Below are 24,499 nucleotides of genomic sequence, written 5' to 3'. Positions count from 1 at the left end.
TTTTAGAATCCATGTGAACTTTGCAAGCACAGTGCCCAGCCTACCCTCCCTTCACAGAGTATCCAGCATGATGGTTTGGTACACAACAGTTGTTCCAGTTTGACCATCCTATATGACTGGATTATTTTAAGGGATGTTGGTAAGTTAAAAACACAGCGATGGAATCATATGAACTTTATTTCAAAAGCTGAGGGGAAATTGCATTGTTATGGCACGTTAGCAAAGGGAGCTTTTAAACGTGATAATGTGATTGTTTGTATAATGTAGTTCCATTGTAGTAGTTTTAATCTTTCATGTAACATAGTTCTATATTTGGTGGTAATACACAGAGTTTAGAAAATATAATCAGTACCTATGAAAAAGAAAAAAATAAATGCACGTAGTAAGGGGCTATCTGAATGTATTTGAAGGCAAATTTTTATCCTTTTTTGTTAGCAGTACATCAATCAAATATTTATTTACAGGGATTTTTTTCCTGTGTAACAGTGTGTGTGTGCCTTAGTTGTTCTTGATTTTGTTCATTTTAAGCACGTTTTCACTAAAGTGTTCTACTTCAAGCTATTCTCAATTCAATTTGAAGTGGAAGGTTTCTGAGTTTGGGTAATTTACATATAAAAGCTTTACTGTACAATTTATAAAATGACTGTGTTCAGAAAACAACCATTTCTATTTAACAATATTGTCATTCCACAAGCTGAGTTGCTTTCCCCACTGTCTTTTGCTTTTACTAACAATATTTGTTCTTGTCTTAATTTTAAATTGTTAGTGCCTGAAAATGTGTAACTTTCCCCTTTTCTCTCCTACTATACTGAAGTGACTAGAGACCTCCTGTGATTTGTGATGTAAGAAGATTAAAAATATGTTTCTTTTGTCAAGGTAGGAGTGACATGCATACAATTCTTTTGAGACTCTCCTCTTTTGTTTTATTTAAATAAGTGATAATTGTTGATGGCAATTTTGAGCTAAAAATCATTGCGCTCTGTACCGAATTTTAAAACGAGGATTTGCATTTTATTGTTATCTGTAAATCCCTAGCAACTGGTTCCTGAGTCTCTGAATAGTCTCTCATATCTTGTTTTCGAGGAATAAAAGAACATATGCAATATTTAAAAATAACATGCTTATAAAGAGAGGCGGCTGAGCCTGGTTCAGATCGGGCCTTGGATCAAAATGAGATCTGGCCATATAAAGGCACACTGAGAAGTTTAATGGTCTTAAAAGGTGATGCTCTACTAGAAACCTGTGCATTTTAATTGTTCATTTTAATTCAGGAATTAGTGTACAAAGTTTCACCGGTTGCATTACAAACCAGTTTGTAATGGTTTCCTCTTGAATTATAGTAATTAATTCCTTTTGAGGACCATAAACATCTATTTTAAAGAAAGTGCATAAAGTGACTTTAGATTTAATATTCTGTTCTTAGGAAATTTTGAGTATAAAGCTTTATTTCTTACATTAAGACTACTTGTTGCTGGATCTTTTTCCTAGAGCAATAACCAAATGCCAAATAATGTTTGCTGACAACTGAAGGAGTCTGTACGGTGCCAAGTTGTGCTTATCACCACTGCATTTATGCATAATCTTCTGAAAAATTTGAGATGAAGGTTACCAATGCTCAGGTAGTATTCGGCGTGTTCAAATGCCATTGAGACTAGGAGAATCAGAAAAAGCCACTCTGTAGCTATGTACCACAAATGGCAGTTGCCATAAATGTCCTGTGGATCATACACAGCTGCCAAAATGCTATTAAAAATGAAAATTTTTGAGTCTAAAAGGACGTTACTAGGATTTGGACATATCTTTTAGAGTCTTAGAGTGATTTGTTTGTTTTGGTTCATAGATTTAAAAGCATATGTAAGATCAATTTTGCACCTTTTTAAACAGGTTTCTCTCCTAAATGAAACTTATCCTGTATTCTTGCGTTTAGACATTTAAAGAAGAGCTAAGTGCAGTTATCAGATGGCGTGGTGATGTTTCCCTTAAACAAGGAGCGGCGCTTTTCTGAATTAAAATCTCTTTACAGGCAGGTTTTCTCATAAAGTGGAAATTGCCTTCGCATGTTTGTAATCTGTTCAGTTACAGACTTATTTATTCATTTACCTCCAGTTTTAAGGAGGGGAGTGGGGTTTGGTATCAAGAGAAGTATGCTGGGAAGTGGAGACAGATGATATCTTAGTATTCTGCAACCTGTATCATTGCCTCCAAGCACACCAACTATTCCTTCCTGTCTGATGATAACCCTCTGCCCCAAAGAATCACAAACTTTCTGCTCTCTGTAATTCTATTGTATTAGTTGCTGAAACAGCATCTCTATATTTTATTTTTTCAGAGATACTCTAGTAGAGTAACAGAGGGCCTCATTAAGGGCATCTGTTATCTTAGTTCGTATTTTATTCTGATTTTTAAGAGTGCATCAACAGAAGGGATTAAGTGAGAAAAGAACAGACCATCTTTTTTTTACTGCTCTTCTGTACCAATTGCTCCCAGTGTCAGAAATACCCCATGATTACTGCTGTGCAAAGCTTTGCAATATGGTTGGTGCAACAACCACATTTGGCAGTGATTCACAAGTCATTCCAAACACCATTTCACAGCAAATCCTAATGTAGCCTGAAGATAAAAAAACATTGTAAACACTGTACAGGGTGAGACTGCCTTTGTGCTGATAAATATTTCCTTAACATTTAGATGAAGATGCTGTGCTTGCTTTATTTAAATACAATTGTGTCTGTAATGCCATAAAAAAGACATACTGTGGGTGAGGAGACTTGCAAGTTATGGAGGAAAAAGAAGAACTTGGAAGTTTTGGTAGGGGTAAAGTGACCTGGGAGGCATTTTGCTTCTCTGAGCCTACCTGAAGTTTGCTTTGATGGTGTGTGACTGGGATCTTGGGTCACTCTGGACGTGGGAGTCTGTGGAAGACGTTTGTATTATTTTTATCAAGATGCTTGTGTCCTACCAGGATAGTACAAGCTAAAACCATTAGTTTTATTGCAAAGACATTCTCAGACCAAGGAAGCTTTTTAACATTGCATTGCTGCAAAACCGTTCTCTCTTATTATCCCTGGAATGATTCTGCTGTATTTGCAGGATGATTGTTGGATCGGGTATTAATGTAAATAGCACCGTAAATATACTGACACTGTGCACTGCAATGCAGGTAACTGAAATAAAACCGATTGTTTGGAAGCTATGAGAAGAACCAAGCTTTAACTGCATTTTTAGCCACAGGGTTTCTCTTTCACAAGTGCAACTTTTGATGTGCCTCTGGGGCTGAAGGAAGTGTAGGTCATGCTACTGCTTGGAGGAGCTGATGGGTACATCTATATTTGGAACTCATACACCATGATGCTGCAGAGTGACTTAGCCTAAATACAGAGTTGTTGAGCTCTGGGCGTTGGTTTTTTTCCTCTCCCTCCTCCCATAGCAAAAAAAGAAAGTTTTACATCCGATTGAAGGATGGTGGGAGGGAATGAAATGGAGGGAAGAGAAACAAATCACTATTTTATAGCAGTACAAAGATAAGTGAGTCATCTTTATTTTAGTGGGTTTTATGTTGCAATTGTCTGGTATTATTGGTAACAAGTCTCTTTTTAATGAAACCCACTTGATTGGGATGTGCAAGCCTCAGGAGTACTCTCTCTTATCTGGCAGTTAATACTGTGGCTAATATTTTACTGTCAACATTAATTAGAGATTTGGGAGCGTAACTGGCACAGTGACCTGGTGCCCTCCCGTTCTCAAGGATAACAGATTAGAGCAGTGAACAACATAAGGGCAAAATGTCCCCCTCCTAGGGCCAACTCAAATACCTTAGATAGAAGCAGAGAGAGGAAGGAACTCCAGCAAATCTTTTGTATATTGAGAGCAATATAGTGCAAGCTTTCTCCAGCAGCGGGGTCTGGACTGTATCTAGTTGGCTTCTGTAAAAATCGTAATTTAAAATGCGCCTGTAGAAAGAAAATTTGACTGATTCTATGGAATTTTCTGTCACATTTCCTATATACTGTTTCAACCAAGGCCTCTTTTTTGTGTTTCCAGGAGGCATGCCAAAATGCATCAAAATACCCTCTGCTATGACTTGTCAGAAACAACAGTGACCACGATAGCATTGCCAAGGGCTCCTCCTTGGCGTGTCCTGGGAATAAAAAGTAGGGGGAGGAAAATAAAATGCCATGTACGTCTTCCTTGGTCTGGGCGACTCTCAGGAGCTGTACAGGATCATCACTGGGGATACTGGGAGGCAAACACTCTGTAGGTTCCACTAATCAGTGCTTCCTTCCCAACAGTAAGAAATAGGATATTTGTACTTTTTTCCCCACCATACTGGTGAATTCAACAAACAGTTCATCTCCACATCTACCTTTTTCCTTGCGCATAGTGGGAGAGAGCAATATGGAACTCTTTTTTTAAAGTGCTGTACATTAAAATCTCCATATATACTGAAGATTTTGTTGATAATGATAATTTTAAGTACAAATTTTTATAATGAAGTTTTTAGCTGTTTTCAGCCTTTTTAACTAGTACGCTTGTCAAACTCCCTCTTTAGTAAGTAAAAACGTCCCATCTGTACTCCAAAATCGTTGGTGTAGGGAGGTTTCAGAAGGCGCAGGTAGTTTTATTCCTGTCCCTGGCGTTTAATTGTGTCTCTTTGGTTTTAATCTACAGATAAATATTAGTTAAGAATTATTCTATTCAAATTTGTTTAACTTCTCCATTGTACTGTAGTGGTGCTGCAACTGCTTTTGATGCTCACCCCCACTGTCCAAACCCAATTTTGTAAATTTTAACTAAACCAATGAGGTAGTAAATCTTAGCTACCAGACACATGAGCAGGCTAAATTACCCAATGGAGAAGTTGCTTACTTGAATAATGTCCAGGACATGAGGACCCTGATCAGAAGCTATCCAAGGCCAAGAAATACTAATTTTAATATATAGCATGATACCTACGCCTTTTTAATCCTGGAGGGCACGTTAGAAAAGGAGCTCTTTTTCCAGAATTATGGCTATGGGCAAGACTATACAGGGATAGTTTCTTTTAAAATGTCACTGCTGCTTTTATTTTTATACCACCTCTAGCTTTGTATCCCCATTCGCTGGATCTAAAGGGCTGCTGATCCTTTATCACCAGTAATGTGGCTGTTTGAGAATGCACACTGTGGTTTTGTTCCCTGCTGCTATCGGTCAGTATATCTTGTTTCTGTCAAACTGTATTCATTTCAGGTCGCAAGCTGTAGAAGAAACTTGCATGAGGGCTTCCAAATTTGGGGAAAACTAAATATAATCTAAAGGGCTTTTTTTTCCCCTTGGTTTGCTTTAAAACCAAGATATCTTAATTTACCTGATGTTTAATGTATTTGACTTGCTTTTCACAGACCTAATATGAACTAATAAAACTAATAAAATGTCTTAAGTCCTCATCTGTTTTCAGCAGATATTCTCATCTACAGAAGAGCAGTGCATATTTTTGGCACATTTAAAAAATGATTAATCATTATGGACAAATTAATTACGGATACACAAAGACTGAAGGAAGAGCTGAGCACAGATAGTTTCAAAAAATCTACTCTCACAAATGGTGAAAAAGGGCAGGAGGGAGAGGATTGTGCTAAATATGCAAAAAGCATCTTGGAAATAATCCAAATACATGTTCTTAAATATGTTCACTGCAGTATGGCTACCTCATTTTCTAAAAAGCGATGAGATCTTTTCATGAAAAGCCATATTTAGGACCTCGATATTCTCCAGACCCATCTCCACTGGGATGGACTTGGGCAAAATTTCTGAATAGCTTTTCTAGAAAGAGTCCTCAGAAACTCTCTTTCAAGACCTTTACAGTAATAATTTGATAAGTTCTCTGCAGAAACTTGTTCAAATGTTTACCTACCTGTACATGCATTTATGTATTTTATATGCACATACACATAAACACATTTTTTAAAGTTCTCCTTTCCTTGTCCTCGAAGAGAGGAACCTTAAGAACTTCAGGTCTCAGTGCTTTAAGTTCTGATGAAACAGTTGTCAGAGAGTCCAGTAGGAACGGAGAGTCCTAAGCTAGGCATATGCTTCCTACCAACAGCTCTGCTAATTATTCTTGCAGGGTACTAACCTGGGAGTACTGGCCTTTTCCGAGGTCACCTCCGGTTGCGATCAGTGGAACAACTGACTTAAAGTGTAGAAAGGTGAAGCCACTGTTATCGTCTGTAGCAAATTTTAATTCAGTTGCCCAAACAAACGTTGAGGTTTGCACATTAATGCTTATACTCTGACTGTCTTTCATTTTTTTTCAGTTATGTGTACCTTAAAAACACAGTTGGCGTGAGAAATATTTTCTACAGCAAACTAATAGGAGAGAAAATTAGGAAAATATATTTTTTATTGTTTTTTGGTGGGTTTTTCCTGTTCTGAGAGAAGTAGAAAATGGATATTCACTATTTTGAATGCTTCCCAGTCATTTTCATAACTACCTCTAACTAAGAAACAGTTAAAAAGTGCTCTTGCATCCCGTCTTTTGGAACAAAGTAAAGGCTGACAAATTAATTTATGAAGATAGCATTGTGGATAAGAGTTAAAACTATTTGCGTAGGATTTGGCTTATGTTCATAAGTCTGTGTATGGAAAAAAAATTGAAAAAGATAACTTAATTCTTGGTCTTGGGGGGATGGTGCGGCTTTATATATTTTTGTTGTTGTTCAATACACTGTTTATAAAAGCAAGTCATTGAGAGATTAATGGGGGTGGACTCAAGACTCCCCAGTGGCTGATTTGGAGTCCGACATGCAGATGTGGTAAATGCAGGGTCCTCCTTATGTAGACCTTTCAAGGGGAAGTTATTTATATCGTCTTCTTGTAATTACTTTGACAGGGGTTTTGAAAATCATTTCACATTGTGGGACAGATTTATATTTGATTCAACCTAAACATATTTGGGCTTAGTCGGTCTCCCTGCAGTGAGACCGGCAAAACAAAACTGAGCTGCAAAGGGAGAAGATGGTGGTGATGATTCAGTACGTGGGGTTGCTCTGCCCGGGTCACTAAGAAAGCGATGCCCAGGAGCGTGAGGGTGGACAGGGAACGTCAAGGCTTCAGACGCCTGCTGGGGAACGGGCTGTGCTCTTGCTGGTGTTACCTGGTAGCAGACTTTCAGTGTAGGTGATTGGGGTTGCTGGTGCTAAGGGTCTGCCTTCTCTAGCCTGTGCCCCGAGTGTTTCAGGGGAGAAATGGCTAAAACACTGTTCAAACTGTGAGCGCTTTGGAACAGCGAGACTTCTCCGTATCTGAGAGGGAAACAGGAATGAAAAAGGTAAAGAAACCCATATTGTCAAGAAAGCGTGCGAGTTTAGAACCTAATTATACTCCCATTGAATCCAATAACAAGAATTCCTATTGATTTTAAAAGGAGTATGATTTGGCAACATTTCATCTCCTCAGTCTGCACTAGCGAGTGCATAATGGTCTCTTTTAAACCTATTCATTTGTTTCAGCCTTTATTGGAGGACAGAGTGCTTACAGCTGGCAGAAACGGGGGAGGAGAGAAGCCGTTTTATTTATAACACAATTCAAATAAAAGAGTAAACCAGACCATCACAAATACATTCAGAATTGCAGAAAAGCCTATTATTAAGGAATTACAAGTTCTTGCCTTCCTATTCTAACCAGCTCTTTCTGTAGCTTTGACATTCCTAGGGTTTTTATTTCTAGAGCAAGACACAAAAACTTACGAAGTCTACACAAAAGTCTTATTTGCCATTTCGTGCGTTGAAGCTGGACTTCACAGGAGTGTTACTGTTTGCTGTGTTTTTCCTTGTGTTTAGCATGTAGCTTTTAAAAGCCCTTCATGGCTGGAGAGTTTTTATTGTAAACATAAAGCATTAATTTAAACATTAAAAAATTTTACAGCTGCTTTTTAGTACATAAATTTTCACAGACACTCAAAGACAGTAATTTTTGTTTTAATATTTGCTTTTTACAAACTGCTCCAAAGTTGCATAGAGAGGGGAGAAAAACAGAATACTGATAGAATACTTCATGTTTAGATTTTCAAGCTGTAAAAGCAATATTCTTAACACAGGGGAGAGTTTCTATTAACTAAGAGATAAATATTAGCGCTGCCAAAAAAAGCAAACATTCCCACAGTTTTGGGGGGGTGGAAGAGGTGTTTGTTTTTTCTCCCTTAAAGAGTCTTTCAGCAAATCAAAAACATAAAGAATTAAAAAGGAAGAAGAAAGGCAAGTCAATCTGCTCGTAGACTACAGCAGCATAGTCATTACCCTTCATGTGATATGTCCTTCACAACAGGGCCTTTAGAAAATCTCTTTCCAAGGCTCAAGACAATAATAACAAAATAAATAGAAATTGTATAGCAGTGTTAATGTTTGGAGTTTTGCAGAAGTACAGAAAACAGCTGTATAAGGTTCAAAAGCAGTGGCTGTTTGCTTGTCCTGCTCTGGCAGGAGGTGGTTGGTTTATGATAGGTGCGTGCTTAATTCTCAGCCATGTAAATTGGAGAAGCTTCATTGATTTCAGCGGGTGTGCAGGAAATTATAACAGAAAAATCAGTTGTATGGAGTGAGTAGCTTTTTAATTTTTTTCTGTGGGAATTTAAATTTGGCGCACATCTGCTCAGGGAGAGCTGCAAGCGAGTGGCGCTTGGCATTATTTTGAACTTTCATAGCAAGTAGTGGAAGAGCAAATGCAGGAGGTGGTGTCATGGGGTGGAGCAGTGTTTCCTAAATGAGAGTGAATCCATAGTGTTTGTATTACATCAATGCTATCACATTTTTATGAAAAGAAGTAGCTATAGGTGCTCATTAGATTACAGGTATTGGGCTCTGGTTATAATAAATGCTGAGAATGGAAGCACTTGAAGGATGATGTATTGTTATAAGCAGTGTTGGAAAAGAAACATACAGTTTTATCCTACTGTATGTGTCCAGGCTGGTACTAGAAAACTAGCCAGCTAGCAAAACTAGAAAGCAGATGCTTTTTGTTTCCAAAAGTACTTGAGCTGGAGAGAGAACGGACGACTAATCCAGCTCTGGTGGTAGGAGCAGCGTTAGCCGAGAGCGCGCTGTATAAATGAAATGGCACTTGGGTCTTGCTTAGAAATGTACACCCAACAAACTCTTGTTCCATCACCTCTAAAACAATGGGTTTGATGTATTGGAATTGTGAGGAACATTTGATGTTGTTTTTCTGGTCTTTTCTATATTTCTGGCTTTTTCTTTGATGAAATAATTTGCAGAGTGACTGATATTACCCCTACAAACCTACTGGCTAAGTGAGTTTGAATTAAAAAATCTAAACATACACATACTGGATATAAGAGTACTTTATATGGATGCTTAATGTCCACTTGAATGTCATTTAATGGTGTTATTAAATCTTAACGCAGCTAACTTTTTGTGACGGAGCAAATAAGTACAATGGGAAAGCATCTTCAATATACTATAGCATTAACAAAGAGATTCATCTTTGTATATAACATGGAGTTTGCTGGATAAGGTGCTGAACAAACGCGTTCTGTTTTTCTGCATGTCACTGAATTGGTCTTTACGAGTCTGGAGAAAAACCAAAATCAACAAATTAAGAAGACAACAGTATTGCTTACTTGTTTCAGCTTCAAACACAGGGAAAGCATAGTTTGAAGTTTCCAGGTGCTGTTGAAATGTGTGTTTCTTTGACATTGTTTGTTATTACGTGTGTATTTGTGTTACAGAATTTAACAAGTCAATCCAGCACTGTTTGGCAAAAAAGTAGCAAAAGCTCACAAACCCTCAGTTTGCTTGGCTCAGAAGAATCTGTTGATGGAAATGACTAGCAAAGGCATTTAGTGTATATTCACCAGTGTTCTTTTTTAAATAGTACTAACTCAAAAAGCTAAGTAATATGCAAACCCATCTACTGAAAAATTTCTGGGTTTAAAAATAACAATAACCTGAGAATATGTGGTGCTAGTGCTGTATTGGGTCAGGTCGGGGAGGGGTGTTGGTTCAGTTTCCTTTAGCTACTAAATAACACATCTAATCCTGCACTGATTGATTTTTTTTAAGTCTCTGTCTCTCTCTTTTTCAGAAATTCAAAGTAAAATTACAATCAGCATTCAATTACCCAAATTTAAGCCAAAATACAGTCATGGTTCAGCTCGCCTGTCTGTCTGGCCAAGTTCATGCTGACGCAGGTCTTCTGATACTCACAAATCCTTTTTCAATACTGTAGGAAAGCCATGGCAGTGAATTCCTCTGTCCATATTTTGCCCCTGTGCTGTTTAAGGAGCATGTGCACCAGTTATTAATTTCTCTACTTGTCTTTCAAGCTTGAGTAACTAACTCCAATATCGGGAAACAGCTACACAGGAAGCGTTATTCATTAGGACAGGTGGCTCGAGCATGGAATAATCACCATTGCAGATTTATTCCATGGAGGGATAAGCAGAACTGCACAGTGCGGCCAGGTTCCCAGCAGCAGCACAGGTCAGGGAGAGGTGGCATGTGTCTTGTAGAAGTACTGACTCAAACACGCTGGTCGTATTGCTCTCTACAAGAGAGCTCAGGTTCTGGCGGCATCTCTTGCAGTACCTCTTACGTTAGAAGTACTGGATGATATTTCACTAATAAAAAAATCATGAGATAAGCAGAACTTTCCCTGTCTGGAATTGTTCTGGAGGTAATAGCCTGGACAAGTATTTCATGAAACATGTTAAAATAAAATGAGTAAACTCTCCAGAGAACCACAGGCTCCAAACAAAGAAAACAAGTGAAAAAGGAAATCTTCAAAATTTCAAGAAATTTCTTTCAAGTGCTGTTTTTCATAGCTATGAGACACAGATGGATAGGTACATATGAAATTTGTGCATGTAAACACAGGTGCCGGCCTGGTAGGAAATCTTTTTAGTGAGGGGAGGTGATACAGAGAGAGGAAAGTGTGACGGTAGGAAATCCTACAGCCACAGAATAAAGCTGCTCTGCACTCAAGAAGCCATGGAGGCTAAAAAAAGACTTGTAACAACATTGTAGAAAACCTTGTTTTTTATTGTCTTTCCTACAAAATTTATTTTCATACATATGTGTAACTGTGTATGTGTCCATGCATATATACTGTCTATACACATAAAATACATATCTATAACACATGCATACGTGATGTGCATATGATTATTTTAAGTAAGCACTGTTGCATTAATATAGTGTGTAAATGTTTACCGGTGGACAATATAGCTGCTTCAACGAATGAGGGCGAATGTTCTTTTGCCTGTGCTGCTACAGAGCATTTGAATCACAAGCTTCATTATTAATTGTGTGTACAAAATCTGTGTATAACCACATCATAAATACATGTACCCAATGGAAATTGCATGTAAGTTGTTATCAGGACTTGATGTTAGTACTTGCAACTTCAAGAACTGAAATCATTAGTAAGTCCCCAACGTTTTTGCCTGGTTTAGACAGATGCCGAATGCTGCCCGTGGTCTGCTCTCAACTCTCTGTGCAGGGACTGTCCAGAGATGAGTAGAAATGTTGCGCGTTTTTTTAAACACCATTTTCTTTGCTGCTTTAAGAGCAGTGTCTGCTGTCTTTATTGCTTCATCATTGTAAGGTTAAAGTGTTTGTATTTCCCCTAATCAGCTTGTAGTAGACCATTAGTACTCGAGGTCAGGAGAGATTAAGAACTCTTTTAAAAGAAAAGCACTGCAACCTCCAGTAACTCTGATCAGCTGGTTTTTATTAATCTGCCTGAATTTTCTTGGCGCCTCTTCTCCAGTAGTTTAGTGGAGACACTGAGGTTTTTTGGAGCATTTGCTGTGTTTACTTGAGCAGCACCTTTGACTTGCAGACAGCCGGCGTGTCCCTCCCTGCCAGAGCTAGTTCTCTGTCAGTCAAACTTGTGGTCTACGTGAAAAGTCCCTGCTACTAACACCAAGAGCCTGTCTTTGTGGTTTGTGGTAGGTGCATGTTTTTTGACCTCATAAACTTTGCTGTTCTGTCCGTGTGTAGTGGGTTTTTAACAGCTAGTATACTTCGAGAAAGCTGAGGTCCCAAATAGCGGTGTCCTCGTGTGACAATATCACTGCTCTTCCACTGATTGAGCTGTTGCTTTGCTTATGGTTTGGATTTTAAATTTGTTTCACAGGCATTAATTTGAAAAGTTTCAGAAGGTTCTGGTGATTTATGTCTGACACAGTAGTTAAATTAAGATATGAGAGGCAGGTGGTGAACTCATACGATGAACTTTGATGTTTTGACATAAACCCTTAACTTCGCGGAAACTTCCCATCCACAATTACCCTGTCCAAAGAGGGCTGACTTCTCAGATACCACTCCTCAATAAATAAATAAACAAGCAAACAAGCAAATAAATAAAAGAATAAATAAATAAACCCTTTGGGAGAAAACAAAGGGAAGAAAGTAATAAACTAAAATTAAATAAGTAGTAGGAAACACTCAACAGTATTGGTTGTAATACATATTAAGCCGTGTGATTTTAGCTTACTTACTGCTCTAAGATGCAGGTCCCAGTTCGGCATGCTCTGAGGTTGGCAATTTCACATGCAAAGTAAAGCTGTAGGAACCTGCTGAAAGTTCAGACTAAAAGACTTCATGGGTGGCTCCCTTGCTCATAACACTGTTTGGATCTTTTAAAATGCATGTTTCAATATTCTTTTGTATTCCCTCTATGGCCAGGTTCAGACCTTGTAATTCTTGGCAATCATGTTTCATAAGTGCGTCTTTGTTTATTTTGCGTTAAGACGGGTACTGCACCATTCACTTACCTTCATAGTATTTCTGTTGTGCCTTTATTATTACATATAATAAATGAAAGCACAGTTGTGTTAAATTTTATCCAGCTGATCAGCAAGGCAGATATGTGAAAGAAAACGATCCTGTGTGTTCTAATCTTGAACTTCTTCCAGTATATTCTGTGGCAATGGAGTTAATTCATTTACTTGGGCTGTGCTCAGTTACTATGTAAATGATAAGCATTTTAATACTTGAGTGGCTTTTCGCACACTGACATCTTAGTGAGGTGCTCAGTTTTACAGAATGCTGATAGACCTGTTGTAAAAATGAAGTAGTAAATCTTAACGTGCTAAATGGAATATATTATACTTTATTTCCAGGGAAAACTCGTTTAGATAACTTTCAATGTTTTACGTATTTACTGGGTGAAAACCTAGCTTACTGTGCCCACAGCAAAATTCTTAGCAATATCAGTTTCTGCTGCTAAAAGAATTCATTTTGTGGAAGCTAGTAGAACTGCATCAGCACAGAAGATCTCTGTGAGGCGTTTGCATACAATAGAGCTTAAGGCTTTGGTTTTCTGTTTTCTCCAAAAGAAAGTTTTTGGATGTTGTCATGAATCATAACTCATTACTTACATGAGAGAGGCAACAAAGATTTCTCGAGTGTAAGAAAGATGCAGTAGCTTGCATTGTCTGACGAGTTTCTCTCAGCTATATTCAGGAAGTGACAACCTCTTTGGTCTGATAAACAGCAACATCAGTGTGATAATCAGATTAAAATTGGCCATTCAGGAAAACTATAAATTCCATGGCTCTTTGCGAGGGAATGTGGTGGGCACACTACTGAGATCGGTGATCTTCATCCAGTAAAGAGTTAGCCCTTCATGAACATCTTAGATAATGGGGACAGTGCTAAACCATTCCCAGTCAAAGAAGGAAATTGAAATTGTTTGCACACAACCAAAAACTGTAAAAATATTTTCTTAAAGATTTTAGTATCATCTGTTTGCACAGTATTTATAGCAAAAATATCCCCAAACCCACTTTATTTCTGACTTCGAACCTTCCTGCTTTCATTTACTTATAACTTACAGGCTGTGTGGGTGGGTTTAGAATTTGTAATAGTTTGCAGGTGGTTCTCACTGTTTTTCTTTCCTTTACTGTCTTTTTGTTTGTTTAAATGAAAGCACAGTGGTATGAGTAGAGTTGAAGCTTGCAAATGTAACAGAATGGTTTATCCTGGCAATGTAGGAAGGAAAGACAAGGGAAGAGAAACAAAAGAAACAGATTGAATAGAGGTTCTGTTAATTAAGGAAAGCAAGTAATTTATATCTGAATTCAGTTATACAATTCTAGTGAGAATAGTGTTGAAAACTTACAGATGGGAAAATATTTTCTTAGGTAAGACAAAAATTTTAGTTCCAAGATAAACCTAATTTTGACCTTAGTTTGTGTGAAAAATCTCTTTTCTCCATATTTGCATTAGAGAAATGTGTCCAGCAGAGTTTGCCCAAATTTTACGCATATAAGTCAGTCTGTTTTGGATGTGTGGGATTTATTTTTTTAAAAAATGATTGTATATCCAAGATTCATTGAGCTGATAAAGATTCTGTTATTCTGCCAAAAGTTTGTTTCTGTTAACTCTGAACTTTCTGTATTCTAGTGATTATTTCTTTGGAGTCAACCATGTATATATGTAAGTGAATCAATGTATGTGTTCTTTCCATCTCAGAAATATCCCAGAATCTGAATTTAATTCCAGGCCTCTAGAAATATTAAGCCAGGGCCACTTCTGAGATCATGAGTTTTCTCTAGCTCCGGCTTGGGGAGTGGAATTACTTTGCAGCCATCTTCCACCAGTTCTGTGTTGCAATGTCACTTCTTAGAGACACTGTTTTTTTCTGTTTCACTTTCAGTAGGTGACTTCTTCTTCCAGTTATAAGTGCATTCTCATGTCGCTGCAGGGGTGGTTTGTATTTGGGAAGCAAAAACCACTGCTAAAATGGATACCCAAGCGAAGTTCTCTGAACCTTTCTTGCACTTCCTCCTTCTTTTCTGTTTTTTATTTCCCCTAGCTTGCTGGGCACCAGCACATAACTGGGTGGGTGGCATTTGACTACTGGCTGCTGTTGTTCAGTCTTGCCTCCCAACAAGTCCCATCTGTGTTGCTCCTTGATTTAACAGGAGGGTTCACTTAAGAGCAGGGCAAAGTATTTTTCCCGCTCTGCAACCCGATGACTCAAATACATCCATGTTTCATGTTTTATCATGTTACATAAATAATCTTATCTATCCCTGCAGTATTTCTGTTAGCTACATCATTGCTAAATTTTGTAACAATACGCCCTTTGCAGTAAAATGTCACCAAAAAGTTATATACTGTAATAATTTTCATCTGTTTCATGAAGACAGACAATTTTTAAGATTCATGTTCATTTCATCATTGAAATCCAAGTCTTCCTACATTAATTTATAATGAAACCTCATGCTCCCTTCTACATTGATCACTAATTTTCTGTCTTCTTGATATGTGTTAAAATAAACTATAGATATAAAGGGCACGTTATGTGCCTGACACTGTTGAGTTAAATAGAACATACTTCTGTAACTCATCCCTGCAGTCTGCCCTGGCCTTTGTTTCACAGTGGAAGTACTTGAAACCCAATTGCAAAAGGTGGGCTGCGTTTACCACACAGATGATTCAATGTGTTTCTTCCTTTCTGTCTCCAGATAACCTGTGTAACAGGAATTTCCAAAGGCTGGCCCGCAGCCCACAAAGCTTTTGAACGCAGGCTGCAGAAAGATTTTTGACGTTGAATATGAAAATATTGCACTGCAGCTGGATATTGTTATGTGGCCTCCAAATCTAAATCAATTTTGAAAAAGAAAGGATAGTATAGGTTAAGAACATAACATGCAAACCGATACAAAGGGTACGAACTGAGGTGTACCTCGTTTGTTATCCTGGCTGACAACAGCGAGTACCAGCTGCATTTACAAACAGTGAAGGTCCATCAGAGACTCACAGGGAGATAATCTGTCCTGGAGCACTGGCTTGCATCTCTAATATCGTTAGAGACTGATTTAAATCATGAAGCAAGATGTTCAGTGTATTTCCAATTGTTTTCATTAACAATGATAAACCTATCGAAGCTGACTGCTCCAGTACAGTTTTACTGGAAAAATGTCACATTTGTGAACTTTCCGAATACGGGGTGACATTTTCTGCTCTAAGGCAGTCTAGAGGAGATAGCCCTGATATACTTGGAATAGAAGGGAATTACATTTGAATGTTGCCCAGTGCAAATAGCAATGGGGAAGAAGGTAAAGCTTCAGAGGTTCCCTGGTAAATTAATTTTCCCTAATTACATTTCATGGCAGGAAACTCAGATATTAGAAGTGCCTGTTGAAATAATACAGTGTTTAAATTCTGATTAATCCATACGTCAGGCAAGAACTGTTCAATACATGTCTCTAGAAGGAAACCTCTGCTTTGAAAGAAAAAGGGACAAACATCCACCCTTTAAATAGACAGGTAGAATTCTTTCAAATGCTAGTTTTAATTTGGTGGCAGATTATAGATAAGTTAAGCCAGTAGCTATAGAATTACTGAAAGTGTAAAACATCATCACTAACACATCTTTCAGAGATCCGAGGCAGAATTATTTATTAACTTAGTTTTGTTCCCTCCTCTTTCTTAGGAAGGAGCAAGCGCGCGCGCGCGCGCACCCCCCCCCGAAATCCTCTGGTAAATGCATATTAATAATTCACCAGGACAAATAATTACAGATAATATGGGTACCACAAAAATATTTATATTCTGCTGGGGTAATATTTCATGCTAGAACAGGATTAGTTAGAAAGCTGTTATTTTATACAATTTTTGCCAATAACTACTTGTGAAGCATTTTTATTTCACTGTAGTGAAACCATGTTTCCTTTCTTAAGCCATGCTTCTTTCTACTTTTCGATAACCCCCACCAGCTTCTACAGGGAGTCCCAAGAATGCCGAGATGCCCAATTACTTAATCAGTTTGTGCCTACGTAATATTATACGACCTTCCCTGTTGGACTTAGTGCTGAGAGCTGGAGTTCCCATGTATCAGCCTGCTGGGGAAGGATAGGAGGGATGTGCAATCCCTTCATGTACTAGAAGGAGTTACAGCTTCTGGAACGTATAGAAGAAATAGATGGGAAAGGCAATCCCTCAGTTTAGCCAGTAACCCTCTCGTTATTCAAATCCTTCCAATCAAGCATGCTGTTTTTTCTAGATGCCCTGTAAGTAAACATCCACCAGACAAGTCCCAATAACATCTAAAAAGCCTGTTAAAGCCTTTGGACTAAATGCACACCGTGTGCAGATGTTTGCCTTTCGTATTTCAAATAGATAATTAAGAAGATGGTATTTATCTCAGTCCATGTGGGAAATTCTGTTCTAGGTATTACAAAGACGTTTGTCAAAGTTTCTACCATCACCCCATAGTACAAAATGGGAATTTCAGACTTATTTTTGCCATAGACAAAATACTGACCTGAGTTTGATTATCTCGGAGGCATTAATTGTCTTTTTATGTGGAACTAAAGTTTTAACTTGTAGTGCAGGTAGAAAAAAATCTGAAATGTAGACTATGTCGGCATACACGTTGGAGTGTTTTGGGTTTATTGATAGAACATTAGGTCAGTTGGTGGTAGTGGTCTATCAGAAATGTGTGAGTATTTCACGTGTGTTAAAAGAAGCTTGCCTTAACAATATTCTCTGTTGTCATTAGTACTTCTGGGCGCGTGCTCTGTAGTTGCAAGTCCTGTTTTAAAACTTGTGTTTATTTTGATGATTACTCCTGTCTATGGCAGGCCTTTCCTTAAGGTTGTTTCGTGTGAAGCTTCGGTAAGGATGGTGGTAATCCTTTACTTCAGTCTCATGTTTCCATGTACTGGTTTCAAGTCAAGCAGAAAGCTTTATATTTTGAGCTAATGGAACTGATTTACTACTGTTCCTCATGTTTTAGATCTGTAATCCACATCTTTCTTCATCTGTATCATTTGCCTTTCCATTAGAAACTGCAGGCTCCCATCATTAGTTTCCAGAGAACAGGTAAGGAGTTTCCTTCCATGTGTCCTCATGACAGCTGACTATGGTTTTCATTTAGAAGTCAATCCTTGCCAAAAATTATCACTGAGACGTTTCTGAGCATTTGCTCGTGTTCCTGCTTGCATCGAATGAAGGACATTGCTCATAACGAAATGATAGGTCCTTGATAAAAATTGTACCTTTTAAAGTCCTTGTGCCTGGAGAAAGCCGAGGCTCATGAAAGTGTAACCATTTCCATGGATAAGTCTCTCACTGACACTCAGGAGTTTATGCAGTAAATACTTGGCAGTTGATGAAAGGAAAAAAAGCGTAGTCATTTCAAGGAAAAGCTAAACAAGTTACACCAAAATATTCGTAGTGAGCAGCACAACATGGAGGTGGTAAGGTTATCTCCTCTTAAGACCCAAGGATACAAAGACAAAAATTATACGAGACTCGCTGTGTCTTTTAGCAGCTATGCCAAGCAAGCCGGGAAAGAGAAAGCCTGCACCGTGGGATAGTGGTGATGACGGCTGATGTATGAAAAAGTTCTCAAGACTTAGAGATGGCAGTGGTGGCTTCATCTGGAAAGGAACTAAACATCAAAGGCTGCATCTGCCTGACAGGAATACACTAATTGAGAAATAACAGCTATAAAACAAATTCTATAATATTATATAAAAGCAAAAACAATAACTCAGTATGACTGGCTGTCCAGAATTACGCAGAGTAAGATGAAGTGTCCTTTGCCAGCAGTTATGCTAAGTAAAATAACAAAATAATGGCCACAGTGATTCTCCTTGTGAGGCAGCAGTGCTTCCCCCATACCGGAGGCACGAGCGCTCATGCCCTGCTCCAGCTGGGTCTGGGGCAGCTCTCCCCTCTGCCCTTGGTGTAGCTTTTACTCTCACCTCTGCCTTTTGTGCAGCTTTTACTCACAACTGCTCTGAAACTCCAGAAACTCCAGAAACGGTCAGTCCCACAAACCAACACTGACACAGATCAAGCCTACTTCATGGGCACTACGCCAAGCCCAAAGAGCAATACAGTTGGTTCTAACCATCCATATACACTGTTCAACCTGTCTTTGTATTTTTATTTTTATTTTTGCTCCCTCTCTCTTTTTCTCTCAGCTCTCCTGTCTTTTCAGAGCTTAAACTCTGTGGAAAGGAGATTCAGTCGATCTTCTGCCTCTGTCAGTGCAACTATATCATTTGATATGGTTTAAGAATCTGCCTCTATATATTTCCTTATTTGATTCATGTCTTTGCAGTTCTTCTGTCTGGGCCTAGTCTGGCTGCTGCTCTTTGCTGCTGCTGTTCTCCTTCTCCCTGCTTCTCGTCTACCCATTCTCTCCCAGTTTTTCAATCAGCTTAGAATTATTGGCTCTCTTGGGTACCATATCTCTACACTTTACTGTTGTTTCAGAATCCACTCAGTATAGCCCGTCCTAGTCCAATGTGGAGCCACTTACAGCCTGTCTTGGGAAAAGTAGGTAACACATTACAAAAGTAAGTGAAGTAAGCTGAAAATTATGGATTTGGGAGCCCACTTCTGAGAGGTGCAGACCTGTACCATTCACACTGATGTCATTAGACGTTGGGATGGTCAGCACTTTCTAGGACTAGGCTGTTACTAAATTAAACTGAAAATAACAAAACTCATACTGAAATGGAGTAAATACCCTCTCATCTCCCGCACGATTACAAATCATTAAAAAACTACAAAAAGGCTAATATAAATTATGAATTTTTGGCAGACTGCCTTTCATCTCAGAGCCACTGGTAGAAGGGACATTTAGGCAGATTGCGGTTGCCATTTTCCTTCCCTGGTGCCAGAGTGTGATGTACGTGTGCTACGCACACCTGCAGGTGTGCCGTGTCCCCGCCCACGTGCCCCTCCGTTCCAGGCACCTGTAGGATAGAAAGTTAAGGCTATTTCTAGGTATCCCCATTCTGACTCATGATGTACTACAATGGGCATGGAAAAATTGTCTGTGCATTTTAATGACATTTTTAGTCATTTGCCAGCTTTTTTAGCCTATCTGGAAGATATATTTCAGGCTTTCAAAGGTGGGTTGCTTTGTCTGCTGGCACATAGTGTGGTGTTTGTACACACTATCCTTGTTACAGTGGAAAAATCAGCGTCAGTACCTGGAGTTCTGAACTATGTCAAGTTTTGTGGGATTTGCAGATGAGTTCAGTTTCCAATTCTCTGTTCACATTAATTTAGAGTAATATACAGCAGCAATAGCATTGTAAAAAGGGATAATTATGAATGTTTCAAGACTATCTGTTTCTGGAAAATATGCCTTAGTTGTAGGTGAATAATTTAACTGAATACAGAAGAAACTGGATAGATTTCAGTGCTCTGTGTTATATAGCTTAAATTTAGCAAATTGAATGCTCCCTTTCAGTCTCATAACCTGGTTAGAAGGCAGTTTACTTTCCATGAGCCAATATAAGTTTTTTGCAGCACAGACTTTGTACAGAATTCTTCTAAAGCCACATTTCAAACTGCAAATCATTTTGGAAACCAAGTTCTGCTGCACACACTTCAGTTTCCAGCACCTGTTGTTTTTTAAGAGATATAAGTAGTGGATAAAGCAAAATCATGAAGGAAAGGAAACCAAAGAGTTCCCTGTGACCTCTGGGTGACTTCTCTGATGTAAATACGTTGCTTGGGATTTAGGTCATTACAGATGAGGACAAAGCTTCCCCCTTGGGGCATGGGGAGGGAGCTCTGTGACTTGTTCTTGGACTCCAGCAAGCACAGCTCAGAGGGGAACAGCTAGTGCACTGTGAAAATATACGCACGGAAGGATTTAAGCAGTAGGTAAATATGCAGATTATTGTTCTGATAGGAATGGTAGAAATATTTTACTGGTTTCAGAGCTCAGAAGAACTTTTTTTCTAAAGCTTAACCATACAAGGGTTGAAAAAAAGAGTCTCAAGATCTCTGATAGGTGATTAATGACCTAATTAAAGAGACCTAGTTAGTGTACTTAAACATTGCCTCCCTGCCCCCATCCAGTAGCGAAGATGCTCTAAAATGATGACAGCATGCTATCTTTTTGTTAGCAAGACACTGATACACAACTTGGCACCACCTGACAAGGGCAAAAATACCTTGTAAAAATACTTTGCAACACCTAAATCCCCTCACTCAAGCACCTGTGGTGGAATCCCCGGGAAAAGAGTGGGGAAGACTTGGCTTCCCAGTTGGGACTGGAGAACAGGGATTGTGCAAAACTTTTGGAAACGATTATAAAAGGTGCTTCTTGAAAAAGGCGATGTCTTGTTGCAGTTATTTTCTTGGCTTTGTACAACAACTACCTTCTGCCACCTTGTCTGTATTTATTCGCCGTTAATAAAACCTGCATATGCATCATGAAGAAAACAGGACAGGAAAAAATCCTGTGTATTTGTGTGGCACTCATTTTACCCCAGAAACTGAATCTCCTCACAGAATCCCATCTTGAAATAGATCTTTCTTCATATTGTATAGGTTTGAATACATAAACAGGGAAACCTCTTTGACCTATATAAACTAGGAATTATATTTCAAAGATATTTAAATAATATCTCAAACTGCCATCCACCTGCCCTTATTAACGAATGAACAGCCCAGAAATGATTTTAACTTCTGAGTATTTGAATAAATTGCTAAGCAGTTAAGATTACCTCCCATGTTGAGTACGGTGGCTTATTTTCCATGTGGTAATAAATGAAGGTGATTTAATCATAATCAGTAAATGACCTGCAAAATTTCATTTTGGAGTGAAGCTTTTTTAACCTATTGAAATGTAAAAGTATGTTTAAAGTAGGTAAACCTTTCCTCCTCATTTAAGGCTGCCTGAATGGGCTGAAATCTCGCTTCCCTGAGTCTCAGTTTAGAAATCTATTGACATCTTAGTTCTAAAACTACTTTACAATGTGGGTTTTAATGTAAACACTAAAAAAGCCTTAGAAGTGTAAGTGCACACACACTTACTTCTCAGTCTGATGATCCCAGAGCTGATACCCTGGGGGCACACTTCAGGGAGCAAAAATCAAGAAAAACCTCTGATTTGTTCTGCAACATGAACACGCTTGTTACAGGCTTACGATTGCTTATAGTGAATAAAGCTAGACGAAGGAGCGTGAGGAAGGAGTACGTGTAGTGTGGCACTTACACAAATACCTGTTCTCAGAAGTGGGTAGTCATACCTGCCCATTTAGTTTCATCTGGAATTTCTTGCTGTGGCAAAATGCCCAGAGAGGACCTCAGAGGTACCGTAACCTGCTGTCAACCGGCAGAGTGCAAACTGTCTGTCAAATTCTGCCCCAGCTGGCAGTTTGGGTGGTAAAGAGTGGTTTCTTCTTTGCCCTGGCGCAATACCAGCTGTATGCCACCCTCGGTGCTGCAGGACACAGGCTTCCTAACTGCAAGCATTTATTTTCTTTATTTTATTGAGTTTTACGGTTCATAAGGGAGAGATGAAACTGGCCAGTCATCTCCAATATTTGTCCAGTTCTCCATCTTTGTCAATGTATTTGACCCTTATTTTTCAGCATTTCTGATAGTGCAGCTCTGTTTCTTCCTGCCATTCCAGGAAGACCCTGAAGCCATGTGTAAAAAATACATTCAAATAAAGATAGACAGTTGTATTCTGGTGTCTGAACTGCAAGTACTACACGTGAGATCTCAGAGACGTTAAATTAATTGTTCTTGTTCTCTGGCGCTCTGGTACTCTCCCTCAGCCCAGCCCAGTATGTGTAGTTATTTTAATAAAACATGATTGCAGGTTTTCAGCCTTTTGACTAACATGAAGTGTCGTATCAGCTTAACAGCTGATGCATCTTCAGTCTGAAAAATATATCATGCAGGGGGAATTGATTCAGATTTTAATTGGTCTTTTGCATCTCTAAGCTCTGTTCTCTTGCGATCATGTTTTACACTGTTTTATTTGGGTGGAATCTTTCCGTGTAGTTCAGTAATTTAATCATCTTAACTAATGTGATAGCTTATGAATTCAAAATCAGAAACGCCTAGGCAGGCAGTCTTTTTGTTATCCTTATCAATAATACGATACTTAAGCTTTTGTGGCAATAACACGATGTGCAGAATTTTTCATTCCCCTCTGTCTTCTGTTAGCACTCCATATGGTAACATTTAAGTGTGTTTCTCAGGCGAAGACTGTTGTTGCTCACCAGACTGGTCCCTTCAGGTGCCGGTCTCCATCTGTGGATTAATTCACTTCCATCATTCTTACCACTGATACTGGAAACAGCTGTTGCCTTTTCCTTAGTGGCACGCGGGTCAGGAGATGACCTTAATGAATGAACAAGCAAGAACGTCTATCTACCAACCTGTCTGTCTGTCTGCTTTCATTTTCCTAGAGCACCATAGCATAAACTGACCAATTCTTCTGTGTGTCTTTTATCATTTCATTGCAATGTTTGCAGTACAAATAATAAATGAACAGCACCAGTGGAAAGTTGATCGCGTTTGTGAACAGAAGCTAGTGCAGTTGTGATAATGTTTATGTTCAAACTCTCCTCTTTAATTGTCATGTTTAAATTCTCTTTTTTGCGAGCAGGCACTATGCAAGTGTGGCAAGTTGGTTTTTATTAACTAGAAAAAGGTTCAAAACAATCTTAAGTGTGAGCATGTCTCTTCACTTTAAAATAGATTAAAAATAATGTTGGATGGAATATATTCTTTCGTTGCGGCCCTACAAATTCTAAGGTCAAATATTGAATTTATCACTCTGTTCTTACTTGGGAAAAACTGCTGTGAAATGGAAATCCTGACTGTTTAAGGATCGTATCCTTCTTGTGTTTTATGGCAAAAGAGGTTCTTTCGTAACCTGCTCTCCTTGCCACAGGAAGATGTGGTTGTGATTTCTTGACAAACGCTGCCATGTTCAATAGGATGTCAGAATCTGAACTTAATTTCTACCTGGAAAATGTTTCAGTATTCTTGCTCAGTAAAGCTATCTGAAACCATCTGACCTGAGAAAATGTCTCACTGAGTATTTGTAGAGACATGCTACGGTATTCTTAATAATCATATGTGTAAGGGGTTAGCTTGTTTTTCTCTTTCTTTTCAGTGCAGTTTGGCAAAAACATTCATTGGTAAGTACTAAGACCAAAGGGTGCTCGCCATCCAAAGGTACTCTAGAGTTGTCAGTCACTCTACTTAACTCCCGTTCAATCTGGAGCAATTGTTCTAAAGCAAGTTGGACTTTAATGAGTTATTCTACGGCACTGAAGCATGATGGGGGAAGTTCAGGTGGAATAAGATCCAAAGACTGATGCTGAAGTTGCACAAATTCAGCCTGGAAATAGAATGCAATTTTATAATAGGAAGGGGACTAACTCTTGGGGAAAAATGTGTTTGTGGCTGTGTGTTACATTTTCCATTACTTGAACCTTTAAATTAAGATTAACATTTCTGTATGAAATTAAATACAAACAGTCCCCATTATAAAAAAAAATTCTGACTTTTAGGTAGGAATTATTACCTGAAACTCAGTGTGGTTGGATGATTGTAGATAATTGCCCCTTCTGAAAACTAGGTCCATCATTAATAAGCTTTGTGCATCTTAGATTTTAGAAACGGAAGTTAAAGTAATATACATGCAATAGAGTATAGATTGCTCTCTCTCTTCTTCATCATTGCTGTCTTTTTTCTTTTCAGGGTAG

General features: G+C 38.6%; 1 protein-coding gene across 3 annotated transcripts in view; it reads left to right on the top strand.

Annotated features, from left to right (window-relative positions):
• WWOX (WW domain containing oxidoreductase) overlaps positions 1-24,499 on the top strand; it is a 537,265-nt gene that overhangs the window by 288,296 nt on the left and 224,470 nt on the right. The window contains exon 9 of one of the 3 annotated variants that reach the window (XM_075101317.1): positions 7-139. The exons of the other annotated variants lie outside the window; for them this stretch is intronic. Within the exon in view, the coding sequence (XP_074957418.1) occupies positions 7-139 (133 nt within the window). The remainder of the gene's footprint in view (positions 1-6; positions 140-24,499) is intronic. 3 annotated transcript variants of the gene reach the window in all.

The sequence above is a fragment of the Phalacrocorax aristotelis genome, chromosome 8 (assembly GCF_949628215.1).
Source record: "Phalacrocorax aristotelis chromosome 8, bGulAri2.1, whole genome shotgun sequence".
Classification (NCBI taxonomy): Eukaryota; Metazoa; Chordata; class Aves; order Suliformes; family Phalacrocoracidae; genus Phalacrocorax; species Phalacrocorax aristotelis.
Note: the sequence above shows the minus strand (reverse complement) of the source record. Positions and strands in the feature narration are given on the sequence as shown.